This window comes from Nothobranchius furzeri, chromosome 8 (genome assembly GCF_043380555.1).
Source record: "Nothobranchius furzeri strain GRZ-AD chromosome 8, NfurGRZ-RIMD1, whole genome shotgun sequence".
Classification (NCBI taxonomy): domain Eukaryota; kingdom Metazoa; phylum Chordata; class Actinopteri; order Cyprinodontiformes; family Nothobranchiidae; genus Nothobranchius; species Nothobranchius furzeri.
In genome coordinates this window covers 52,233,560-52,246,928 of record NC_091748.1, presented here as the reverse complement: position 1 = coordinate 52,246,928, position 13,369 = coordinate 52,233,560, and the positions used below count along the sequence as shown (strand labels likewise).

At 43.2% G+C, this 13,369-nt stretch overlaps 2 protein-coding genes across 3 annotated transcripts; one reads left to right on the top strand and one right to left on the bottom strand.

Moving 5' to 3' along the window:
• Positions 1–1,549: 1,549 nt before the first annotated feature.
• Positions 1,550–12,272, bottom strand: peak3 (PEAK family member 3). Of its 2 annotated transcripts, XM_015977277.3 has the most exons (4): positions 11,933–12,272; positions 11,554–11,684; positions 10,213–10,769; positions 1,550–9,984 (listed from the first exon to the last, which is right to left on the bottom strand). In XM_015977277.3, the coding sequence occupies exons 1-4, from the start codon at positions 11,995–11,997 to the stop codon at positions 8,944–8,946; spliced, it is 1,794 nt and encodes a 597-aa protein (XP_015832763.3). In that variant the 5' UTR covers positions 11,998–12,272; the 3' UTR covers positions 1,550–8,943. The 2 variants fall into 2 exon arrangements, with proteins under 2 accessions (XP_015832763.3, XP_054585969.2); XM_054729994.2 differs by having other exon boundaries at positions 1,550–10,769.
• On the top strand, positions 1,661–8,115 carry oaz1a (ornithine decarboxylase antizyme 1a). The gene is given in 6 exon segments (XM_015977278.3): positions 1,661–1,773; positions 4,124–4,190; positions 4,192–4,278; positions 4,356–4,531; positions 4,707–4,792; positions 7,559–8,115. Coding segments are annotated over 6 exon segments (660 nt in total). The 3' UTR covers positions 7,690–8,115.
• Positions 12,273–13,369: the final 1,097 nt, after the last annotated feature.

The window sequence follows — 13,369 nt, the reverse complement described above, 5'->3', positions numbered from 1 at the left end:
ACAGCTCTCTAGAGGGGTTTCAAACACATAAAGAGCTGTGATTGGTCCATAATGGTGGGCCAATCATAGTGCTCTATCTGCTTAGTGAACAAATCACAGAGCTTTATCCGCTTTGTGGGCCAATCAGGGCACTCTATATGCCTGGTGGGTGGGATGATGCAACAGAGTGAAACAAGAGTATGTCACATTCATTGTCCAGTGGAATGCGGAGATCATTTGAAAGACAACGGTAGAACCCGCCCCACAACCGAGAGCCGTCAATGGAGCGTTGCCAGACTAAATAATCCATTTATTTAGTCTGGCATTTAGTCTGGCTTGCCAGGCTAGGTTAGATCAGCAACCGAACATGGCCAATTCACCCGATGAAAAACTGAGACTTGGAAGTCCGGCAGAGTCCAAGTCCTGAACAAATTCGGTCCTGAGATCAGGACAACTGAGTCTTCTATTTACGGTTCATAGAGCTATATTTTAGCCACAGCTGTCCTGAGACACACTGACAGAGGTGAGGCTGCCATACACAGGTACCACCGGTCCCTCCGACCACCACCAACAGGCAAGGAGGGTGAAGTCAGTGTCTTGCTCAAGGTCACGACTGGGTTTGACCTGGCATTCCACTGGTTACAGGGCAATCTCCTATCCCCTGAGCCATTGTCACCCCTTATAAAACCTTGTGTAGCTTTAAATAATCTGACCATTTAGGTGAAATCTGTGCTGTATTCCAGCATTTCCTCTTGCTTGTTTCACAACGCTGATGGAGGAGACTAAAATTCTTCATCTGTAGATCTTTGGGTAAATAATTCACTGGTGTAAAACAACCTTAGGATGAGCAGAAGGTTCATTGAATCATATGACTGCAGCAGCAGGATTGCCTCATCAACATTTTAAATCACAATCTTCCAATCTATAGTTATTGAGTCTTTTAAATGGAATGTGAAATGTCTTCTGGAAATTAGGCCACGTTATTTATTCAGGTGCATATGGACATGGTGGTGACTCAGTTGTACAGAAAGTCTCCTAAAGAACTCCTAAAGTTCACAAGGTCAGGGGCGTGTCCAGGGGGTGGCCTGGGGTAGCACATGCCACCCTTGGAATCTAACTGGCCACCCCAGGTGCCACCACACTAATTTACCTTTAAATAGGCTTTTCATTGTCCACAAAAGGCTTGGGGGTAAAACAACAAAAAGCATAACCATTGGTGCCACCCATGCACAAAGTTGTGCCTCACCTGGGCCACCCCATTTTAAAAGATCTGGACACGCCACTGCACAAGGTGAAGCTAAAATCACAAGTGGCATTGGGATTCAGTGATAATTTTTTCTTGATTCAAAGTTGCGCATGTTTTATAATATATAGTAATAATAATAGTAATATACATCTACAGCTGTCACTGACCTGCCTGGTTGTCATTGACAAGGAGCACACCCTTAACTGGCAGATGCTTATTTATTATATCTTTATTAATGATCAAATACAAGTTACCCTTTCTCCTCCTCTATTTCCTTTAGGATAAAAAAAATATTTTAAATAGTTTCCACACAGTCCGTGATGGTTTTATCCATCCGTGAACGTCACGCGCAGCAGGCCACGCCCCCACGGATAACTGCGGCTCCCTGCCTTCAGACTGGAACCAGGACGCCGAGGAGAGGACTGAGCTGGCCGGATGGTTAAATCTAACCTACAGACGATTTTGAATAGTCACTGTTTTGTAAGAGAAAAAGAGAGAAATTTATCCGAGATGCCTGTTATTGAACAGTCCAGTAATACATCTGAAAGGTACGTCAGTGTCATCTCTTATGCTAGAATTTAAAACGCAAACCCACGGCCTAACGAACATGTCGCGGTCTAATTCCTGGAGTGATTTACAAACATTTTGTGTTTACATTTATTGTAATATTACAGAGGACATCTTTCTGTCAGCCGCTTTTTGTGTGTCACCAGTTTGTAAAATTAATTTACCCAAATTAACGTTTAGCAGTATTATAAAAGATGGGATATTGTAGAGGATTTGAATCCAGCAAATAGACAAGTCAGTCAGCGTCAGTTGTGCCTGTTATCAAGCTAATGCTAACCCATAGGCCAAAATGTGAAGTAGTGGGTTAGCAACACGCTAAAATGCTAGCTAACCGCTATTATTTATCGATTTACATTTATGTAAAGAATTTTTTTTAGAATATTGTCACTCAAAGTTGAAATCTTTACGTCGTTTTTGTCTATTAGAGGGACCCAGTTATTTAGAACTATTTAAATCACCACGCAAATGTTAACTTGCAGTTAGCGCATGCTAATGTCACGGATGTTTTTGTTGTAAAAAATATTGATCGCTGTCATTATCAGAACTTCCCCTTACCCTGTTCATACTTTACGCTTAAATGAACGTGAGAATACAGTAAATTCCCATTATGATATATTTTGTGCAGTTGTCTTGTTTTTAAACAAACTACGTTGACGTGTGGGCTACATCTGTGGCTACGTTGTGCCCACTCAGCATTAATCATCGAATAACTTTTCTATTTGTAAGTTTCAGTTTTGATTTGTGTATTGGCTGATCATGTGATGATGAGGTTAAACGATCCTTTTGTCTCACATATCAGGAAAAACAGAATTATATCAGGCGGAGAATTGGCCTGGTTTTGGATTACGCAAGATTCCTGTGCTAGCTTTAAATTCTGTGAATTATTGAAAGCTGTAACGGTTCTTTACGGCTCCTCACTGAGGGTAAGGTGGCAGTTCTTGTAAATTTGAGCTGTTTTTCAGATGTTGTTGGTCAGGCTGTGATCTGGTAAGATTTTGCCGAGGCGCTCAATCCTGGAAATTTCCACTCAAATCTGAAGGGGGTGGAATAGAAAAATTTGAGACCAATAATGATACACGGTGTACTGATGCTGTTCTTTATGCAATACCTACACATTACGACAACGGATGGATTATTATTAGTAGCAGTTAATCCGTTGGCATTTATTATTTTTAGTTTGGGTCAATACATTTTAGAAAAATATGTATAGAAATTGAATAGAGTTAAATTATTTCATTACAACTAATTCTAAAACTACAATTGATATAAATTGAATTAAAAACACTTAAATAAACATATTGATGATAAACACCTTTCAAATCTAATATCTTCTTGTGCTTTGATGGAAACACATCCTTACAACTGTGTGTTGTACACAGTTTCCTATGGTGCTGGTGAGTGGATCAGTGTGTCCACAGTGGTCTCTTATGGTAGCCATGCACTGCACGGTTTTGTGTTACATAAACAGAAGCTGGAAAGACTCATTGCTCATGTAACCAGAGCAGCTATTTCTATCAGGAGCTTAAACGGGCGAAGGCTGTGCTGTGTGACGGTTTTAGGGTGGGAAGTGTTGGTTATTTTCTGTTAATCTGAAAATCCTATTTAAATAGTGACCAAGGTAGTTTGGGATCCTCTCTACGTTGTGTAAGCAGGTTTTAATTTGGATATTGCACTTTAACACAGTTAGTTATGAGGAGGACATCATTTCTCATTCGTTTCTCACACATCTGCTCCACATACAGCACAACAGTGTCATTGGTGTAAGGGTCTACATTTGCATCGTTGTTGTGCTGTTAATGAATTCTGCTACCTGATGGGAACACGGAATAATCCTGCTTAATAAAATAACATGTTGGTGTGATTGCATCATGCTAAAACTTTGGGAGAGTTCTGATTTAAAATAAGTGTTTTATTGGTGCTTTTGTCTGTTGTAAAACAGGAGTGATGCTCTTAGTGTGCTTTGGGGGAAAGTAAATTTTGTAGTTTTTGTCTGCATTTAACTGAAACCTGACATCCCTCATGTGTGAAATTGTATTTCTAATCCATCAAGTATTCAGCAGTCCATAATAAACCCCTCCAGCTTCCTGACTGTTCATGTGAGTCAGAATTCAACACATCTGTACTCCTAAACAGGGTGGTTATTGAATAAACAGTTTTTTCTAGTATCAGTTAGCTTTAGCAAATGTTTTGCTGCCATAAATCATTAATTAGCGTGAGATCATGTGACCTGAGTGCTCAAACAGGGAGATTAGTTTGTCTTTAGTAACAGGTTCTGGTGAATCCTCCACTCAAAATGGCTCCTTCTTTGTGTGTGTGTGTTCCTCTTTCCAGTATCTCCAGTCCCAGGAAGTGCTCCTGCTGTAGCAGTAACCCGTGTCCAGGGCCTCTGTGGTGCTCCTGATGCCCCTCTCCCACCCCTGAAGATCCCAGGTGGGCGAGGGAATGACCAGCGGGATCGCAATCTTTCAGCTAAGCTATTCTACTCCGTAAGTCTATTAACTTTTCATTCTTAGCTGTTGCTTTTTCAGCTTCTACAAATGTTTTTGTCTTCCTGTCTTTGTAGGATGCTCAGTTGTTGGTTCTTGAAGAGTCTGCTCCTGCAAACAGCAGAGTGCGTTTTTTGCTCTTTGAGCCCCGTCGCTCTGAAGGCAAGCATTGCGTCTGGAGGGCTGCGCTGAAAGGAGGCAACCTCTACGTAGAAATCCCTCCTGGAGCTTTGCCCGAGGGCAGTAAAGACAGGTCAGTACAGTTTGTCCTCTGTGGTTTGAAACAAGATGTTCAGCTATGTTGATTATTTTTTAATCTTTTCTGCTTTTTAAAGTCTGGTTAAGGAGAGCTGGGCAGAAAAAAAAATTCCTGAACTAGAATTAAGATTCATGATGAAGAAAACATTTTTTTTGCTTTGCTTTTCTAGTTTTGCACTGTTGCTGGAATTTGCAGAAGAACAGCTGCAGGCGGATCACGTGTTCATTTGCTTTCACAAGAACCGAGACGACAGAGGTGAGAGAGAGCTGTGTGTGTGTGTGTGTGTGTGTGTGTGTGTGTGTGTGTGTGTGTGTGTGTGTGTGTGTGTGTGTGTGTGTGTGTCTGTGTGTGTCTGTGTGTGTCTGTGTGTGTCTGTGTTGCTAATGAGCTGTCATCTGTTATATTGACACACCTCATACCATCTAAGCCACATTAATGTTCTAGTTGATGTGGATGGCTCTTTAAACAAGTGCAGATTAGTTCTGACTGGATTTATGAGCCAATAGTCAGTGAGACCAGGTACTGAGTGGATTTTTGCCAATATAAAATCCTCTAATTTCAAAAATGTCAAAGCAGTCTATGAGCAGTTTTTTTACATCACTGTGAAGCTGGGGTCCTTTGCGTCATCAAGGAGGAGGAGGAGATTTTGTATAGCTATAGGTCCCACCCTGCTCCCCCTAAAGGGAGCTGAAACTCACTCCTCTTACGTCTCACACACAATTAGCCATTTAGCACTAAGTAATGTTTTTGATGTGTTCCTGGTCTCACACTGCTGAATTATCTCCTCAGCCTCATTGGGTTCTGCAGGAGCTGCTTATCACTCATTATAATCAAATCTGCTGAGTTCAAGCGAGAAACATCTTAAATCGGCAGGAATCAGTCACTCACTAAGCTAGCACACCCCTGCTAACACTACAACTGCCTAAAACAATAGCCCAAAGTAGCATAAGGTGGAATGCTACACTAACCATTTAAATAATACATCTGTTTTCATTCCCCTCCCTCTTCCATAGTTGGCTTGAAGTTTACAGATGGACATCAATTCAATACAGGTTGAGTTAGCATTAAAGCTAGGTTGATTTGCTTCTGGGGGTCACCCTACAGTACATGGACTGGGTTTTTTTCTTGTTGACTAACGGCTTCCTCTTGTAGATCTTTTTGTCTTTTTTATTTTTTGTTTAGGGTTAGGGTAGGGTTAGAGATCTTTTGTAGATCTTTTTGTCAACGCTCTAGGCTCGAGTTAATGACTTGTTTTGTTGTAGAGGCCAGGGGAGGGGCTTAGGGGGAAATAGAATTGATGAAATATTACCTTCTTTATATGATGGGCCGTCCCCACTAGCATCGGCTCCACACCACCCAGATAGCCCCAGCCTGGCCCGGTTCATTCCACACATCCTTGCTTAGGAATGCAGTCAGAGACGTTGTCTCCTAGGTAATCGGCGTGATAATGAATTGCACATGCTGTAAGCCCACTAGGATGATTCTACCCACCAGTCGGAGGCGTGAATTTGAGCTGGTCTATCAGTCCAACACATTCTCACTCCCAGAGTGTCAAAAACGCTTCACTCGCTCCACACATCCAACGCGTCACTCCCTGATGCCAAAAGTGTCCTTTTTCGTCACTTACATGCGAAAAGTTTTTTTTTTTCCCTTTTCTGACTGCAGATCCCAATGCAGCGTAAAACTGACTCGATGGGATGTCCGCAGCCAGGGCACCAAACAAGCTCATTGTACCTCACCCTAACCTTATCCTCTTGTTATTTAACCTTCCCCTCACCCCTATCCTAACCTTAGCAGTAGCTCAACAGATTGAGCGGGTTGTCCAGTAATCGGAAGGTTGCAGGTTCGATCCCGGCTCCGGACAGAGAATTCTGCTGTTGTGTCCTTGGGCAAGACACTTAACCCACCTTGCCTGCTGGTGCTGGTCGGAGGGACCGGTGGTGCCAGTGCTCGGCAGCCTCGCCTCTGTCAGTGCGCCCCAGGGCAGCTGTGGCTACGTCGTAGCTCATCACCATCAGTGTGTGAATGTGTGTGTGAATGGATGAATGATACACTGTAGTGTAAAGCGCTTTGGAGTCCTTACTCTGAGAGGCGCTATACAAGTGCGGATCATTTATCGTTTAACCATCTTGCTAGCTAACACGTTAGTGATGTGTCGGTCGCTCTAAAAGCCAGCTCTATGAAGTGAACGGAGGGAGCCGCCTCGTCATTGGTCGAGTTTGGACCGAGGCAACGCAAGGGGGAGGTTTCAACTACCACGGTGGAGGTTAACGGTAGAGGGTATGTTCTAACGTTCCCCTTGGGTGGCAAATATGAAAATTCAGTCAGAATGCATGGGAAACAAACGCTCGATCACAGTGAGAGTAACGTTTTAGGTAGCAAGAGGGTTAAGGTTAGGATGAGGGTGAAGGTTATAAATAGTAAAATGTTCAGGTTTAGGTGCGGTTAAATGAGCTGGTTCAGTGCCGCATCAGCAGACATCCCATTGTGTCAGTTTTACGCTGCATTGGGATCTGCAGTCAGAAAAGGGAAAAACCCCTTTTCGCACATAAGTGACAAAAAAGGGCACTTTTGGCGTCAGGGGTCTGACGCGGAGGGTGGCTGACTAAGCGTTTGTTTTTGACGCGCTGGGAGTGAGAACGTGTTGATCAGTCAGCAGTGGGTGTGTAGGCCCTGGTCAGCCTGAAGCAGACCACCTTGGGAAGAGGGCTTAAAAACAGTCCGGTTGCATCCTAAAAAAAGGGTCGTGGACAGTTTCTATGCTATCCAGATCATGCCAAGCCGATGCTGGTGGGAAAGGCCCATTATGGAACAGAGTCAAACACGTTTCAGCCTTCTTAAGTTACTTTAAAATGATTTGCTTACTTAATTACTTTTAACATTTAAAATTTTCTGGCTGAATGTGTTGTAGGTATTTCTGCTATAATGAACCATATAATTCTATGTGAATATCCCTGTATGGTCATTGCGAAGTCGGAAAAGTTTTCTGTACACTAACAAACATTTCTCTTTCCCCCTCAGCATCCTTACTGCGTACATTCAGTTTCCTGGGCTTTGAGATTGTTAGACCGGGTCATCCTCTCGTCCCTTCCCGACCTGACGCTTTCTTCATGGCTTACAGCATCGAGCGAGACTCCTCTGACGACGACTAAAATGACGCTGAGCAGTTACCAACCTTTTCATTTCAACTCATACCCACACATCTTTTATGATTTCTGAAAAAATAAACATTGTCTTGGTTCAGTGAGGTTGAGGTTTCCTGTCGCAAGTTGTTTCTCCTCTGCCTTTACCTAACGTGCTGTGTTTAAAGAAGATTTGCACTAGGGTCAGATGTTAATATAGCAGGAATGTAAAGCAAGTGCCCGCATGATACCTGGGCACCCCCTCCCCCCACCCCGCTAATCTTTACAGCATATTTATGACAAATTGAAATCAGCCTGGTGTAAGTAGACATTTCCATATTATCAGTTGATTCTCCTGTTCATATTTTTTTAATGTGTGCATGATTTTACTTTGTTTTGATCTAGTGCATATAAATCTGCATGTTGTAACTACTAAATAAACGTACTCACCATAGAGACGAGCATCTGGGGATTTTATTTGACTTCTAACACAGGGTATCCACGGGTCCTTAAAAAGTCTTAAATTGACTTTTCCAAATTTAAGGCCTTGAAAATCCTTAAAAATGACAAATAATCTTTGAATACAGTTTCCAAAGGTCTTAAATTACCAAAGACCCAATAAACTAGGTTATTTTATTTCTGTGACATTTTTGTGAATTTCTAGTTAGTGTTCAGCATTTTTTGTGTACGATGTTGGCGTAAGCGGAACCGTACACATTCAGTTGGTTGTGAAAGGGAGCTATTTTTAGATGAGCACATTCGCTGGTTAAGCTAGTGGGAGCTTACGCCATGGGGAAGTGCAAGTTTAATGGTAACTGGATGGCTAATCCCACGTTCGCGATGTGGTTAGGAAATTATAGCAGAAATTACATTTTTAAAAATGGCTTTAATTTGGTCAAAGTGGCCTTAAAAAAGGTCTTAAAAAGTTTTAAATTTGGCTCCCTTCAACCTGCAGTTACCCTGATAACAAATGTATAGAAATGGTTTGTTTTTAAAGGCAGGAAAATGTTAAACTGGAGCTCATCAGGTCTCGTGTGTCAATAAAATGGGCTAAAAAGCAGAAACAAGGATTTAACACCAGTCTTGATGCACAATATGCAAAATAAACAAGTATGAAAACTGTTTTGTTTATTGGCTTAGTGCTGAACGTGTCAACATTTATTTATTTTTGCTGCATGCTGAAGCTTTAGGGTAGCAGCAAGTTTTTCGTTTGCAGTTGTTTAAAACACCTGATTGGTGCGGGGAATAAAATTAGGCGCATTAAATAGATTCAGAGTGGGCTGATTATAAACTGGGCAGACCATTCCACAGCTGTGTGGCGACACCCGCGACTGTTTCAGAGTCCGTAAAGGACAGATACTTCAGACAAATGCAGTCCTCCCAGTCTAGAGCAGGCTGATCCTGGAGCAGTCTCCTCTCTGCCAGCTTCATCACCATCATGGCTCGTTTGACAGTCAGCCAGTTCTGCACAGTGCTGGTTAAGGAGCCTCTGTGGCTGAAGAGAGAAACCTGAGGGCCCCACAAAAGCACCTGAAGCATGACTATTATGTCTGTCATCTGTGGCCCGCTCTCACTCTGAAGCAGGGAGGACAGGTGGAGAAGCCCCCTTTGGTATGAAGACTTGAACAAGGCCAAATTGGAAGGCCTTAATCCCTCTGGTGGGTGAAGGCAAAATTGAATTAAATCTCTGATTTTGGATTTGGTGGAAGTGCGAGACTGAGGTGCATCAAAAGCGGAAGACTGTGGCATAAGCACAACACGAGGAGAGCCATATTTCTTCCACATCATCTGAACTCTTCCTCTTTTCCCTACAGGAACTGCTTCCTCCTTTTTGCCGCTCTGACCCTGAGGGTCATCCTCTCCCTTCTGCCTTCCCCAGCTTGGCCATACCAGAAGGATCTGCTGGGGCCTGAGCTCAGCTGCAGCAGCAATGCTGTGCAGATGGTGTAAGCCCATTAAGACCTGCAGCAACAGGACACACACCTGTTTGTCATAATGCTGACACTGGGTGATCTTCAGCGAGCAGCTCTCCTGCACAAAGTCCTCCAGCGTTGCATGTGGCAGGTCTCTCTCGACGCTCACGCCGTGTCCTCGCTGAAGGATGGTCTCCACTGTTGGAGGACAGTTCGGAGAACCAGAGACTTCCTCCGTGCTGCTTCCTCCTGTTGGTTCGCAGGAGCTGCTGTCTGACTCCGGGGGGTCATGCATCCTGCTGCTGCTGCTTTTCAGGAGAACACCTGGCTGGAAGTGAGCAACAACATTTTGCACGTTGACGTGCAACGGCTGGTTGTGAACTGATGGAGCTTCATCCGTCTGGCTGAGCACCTGCACAGAAATAAATAAACATTCACTAAAAACGACTTGCACTGCACTGACACAATAAATTGTGCGCTGCAGCTGCAACAGCCGATGACAGTTAAAAGGAAGTGTTTTTGAGACCACAATGAGTAGAACATTTGCTAAAGTCGATAATGATCTTTTTTGTTTTACGGAGAGCTGCTTGTAGTGTGAGAACTTATTACAACACAACCAATCGTGACCATGCAGACGTACCCTCAAAGCTAGAACCCTCTCTGGGAACTTTGGGTTGTGCAGGCTGTAGTAGGTTTTATCACCAACCAGCTTTGGCCTGTCTCCCTCACACAACAGGACATCCCGTGGTTGGAGTGAGCTGATATCCCTCTGCGGCACCCGGAACAGGCTCTGGTCCTCAACACTCTGCACCAGGCTTCTGAGAAAAAGAAGGTGGCGATGCTGAACCCTCTCAGACACTAGGCAAGGGTCGACAAAGTCACCAAAAATGGAGGAAAGGTGTTCATCTGGGGTTTCGAATGAAATTTGGGAGAAGGGGAGTAAGGAAACGGAATTCCCTCTGGATGTTTTTCTGTCTTCTATATCATCGTGGATGTACAAATCAGGGATCGGTGCCATCATGTAGACGGGGTTGTCAAAGTCATGAATGTGTCTTTGCAGGGTAGACAGAGGAGAGAGAGGGGAGAGCAAAGGAGCATTACAGACAGGGAGGGAGAGGGTCCGGGTCAACTTCTTCTTCGGCACTGGTGGTGGCGGAGTCACGTCGGAGAAAAATCTCTCCTGGTGTTTGGAATAATCTGAGGAATACGAGGAGAAGCTCGTGAGCTCAGAACAGCAGGAATGAAACAAGTACAGTTAGAGTCTTCAACACAAAGATGTGGCTTGCAAAAAACAAAGGCTATATAGAAAATAAAGTAGCAAACTTAAATATTTAAGATTAAAATTTTTATAAAATGCTAATACGTTTTATGCACATTTTACATTTGATACAAAAGACAAGAATATAGTTGGTAAAATATGTTGGCAGGATTGGGAGCAACATGCAGCCATCTTTAGTTCCAGAGAAGACCTCCGTTATGGTTATGATAGAAAAATGAGCGTTCAGGACACATTTCAGCAGCTAACCTTTCTGATAAGATCTCAAAACTCTAACAAGTTTTTGTTGCACAAAGAAATGATGCAACTCGATGATCACATTTACGCACCTGAAAACCGACCACTAAAGCTTTTCAATTTATGTTAGACAATTTCAGTTTGACTTATTTTTAGACATGTTTGTAAGGCAGCAAAGAACTTTTTCATCACAGTTTCTTAACGTCTACTTGCTTTTTACAGAAAATTCATGTTTCAGAAGGTCACTTCCTCCCTCAGGTTCTCACGAATCGAAAGGTGACCTAAGAGGCGTCAGCTACACCTCCTTGTTTCACTCTGATCACTTTGAGTTGCACATGTGAGACACGATCAGCAGTTTAAGATGAGCTTTGGATCTAAAAGAGCTACTGATTTGTGCAATGACACATTCAATTAGATTTGTGCATTGGTCATGAAGCTTACGCCATCATGGTGTAGATCTAGACCTACCGTATCGTTGGTGAATGGGGCACTGGTCTGCATGGCAGTCAGTGGGTTCGGTGAAAACCTCGTTGCATCCATAGTTTTGTTGCAGGAATCCGGCGGGACTGAGAACACAGTCAGATTCCACGCTGGAATGTCTAAAGGAGGCACAAAGTTAGTTTTTCCTTAATGCAGACAGCTGTTCCTCTCTGGTTTGCAGGAGAAGGATGTATGGTCTGCCATTCATTTATCCATGAGGATGCTTCCATAAAACAAAGAATAACTTATGGTATCAACGGTTTAGAAATCATAATGTTTGAATTTTGGAAATTGTATTGGATTTGGAAATAACACCCTCCCTAACAGTTGGTCACTTTTACAAAGACATCCAGATGTTTAGTCTTACCTGTGCTGTTTGGCAGGCAGTACCGGTGGCTGCTCCCCCACACTTCTACCAGAACCAGAAGCCATCAGAAGCTTCGGCACCAGTTCCTTCCCCTCCTGCACGCCTCACTCCTGTCTCTGAACACACTGAAGCCTTAACCTGACTAACTCAGCACCTCTTTTAAAGCCCACTCGTGAATCTCAGTCACTCCCACCATCTCCTCTGTGCTGTTCTGTTTTCTAACAGCGTGAATCTTCTTGAGTTTGCACCGCTGACGTCTGAGTTTGAGGTTGGTACCGGAAAGCCTGCCTGTTCTGAGACTCAAGCTGCTCTCTGAGCTAACCTCAGTGCAGCAGAAGGAGGAAGTGCAGTTTCAACAGAGCACCTTCACATTGCACTTGTCTCTGTTTTCTCTCAGGTGGACTCATGGACGTAATTTTTTGGGGGGGACAGGGGGGACATGTCCCCCCCCCCCCCCACACTTTTTCCAAAGTCAAGTTTTGATCCCTGCACTTTTTACCATCCAAAAACAATATTACGCTATATTAAACTGACACTGGTTGAGCTCTGGGACCAAGCAGAAAACAACCGTTTGTGTTGAAGCCTGTTTCCCATTAGAACATACTGTAAAGACCCCCCCCCCCACCCCACCCCCGTGTCCCCCCACTTCTAAAGTGAAAATTACGTCCATGGGTGGACTTCATCTGCATTCATCCTGAGTCTCTGCAACATGAAGCCCTCACCTTTGGCTGATTCAGTCAGACCATTCACACATGCAAAAGCTTCTGGAGGGAAACATAAAACATTTGACTGAATAAAACCTAAGTGTAACTGATTACTTTTTGAACAATGCCGGAATTAATAAAACAGTTTGCAGTTTTTTTTCTCCTAGAAAATAATATTTAAAGCTATAACAATCATTTTTATTTTAAAGCCACTTCTAAATACTTCTGGTTTGTTTTTCGTTAATCTAATATGTTAGATTGCATTAAAAACTCCCCTTTAAAGTAACCTAGAGCAGTTTCCTGCTCCTCTGCCCTACTGGTTAAAAGTGGAATCACAGCTGTAAATACCCTGCTGCAGCCTTCTGTAGCTAGCACTAACAACGAGCTAACACTAACATGAGCCAACTAATATTAAAATAAACCATGAAGTAAAAAGATTCACTCAGTTGGGAAAAAAAAATTATTACTTAGAAGTCCAGTAGCAACAAAGCCAGGTCACCATCAGCTTTTCTCGTAATCTTTTCTGCCCCCGTATTGTTTTAAGGATCATCTCCCTTGCATCCACGTTGAAGGTTTCCAGTTCGTCGATGCGGTTTTGAGCTTCCACCATGTGTTCCCTCTGCTCTCGTATTTCTGCGCAGCTAGCTTGTAGCTTGCTGTTTACGTTTTCCTTGAATCTGTTAAATTGGTCCTTAATGCTTGAGTCCAGAGTCGTAATGTCTCTCTTAATTCT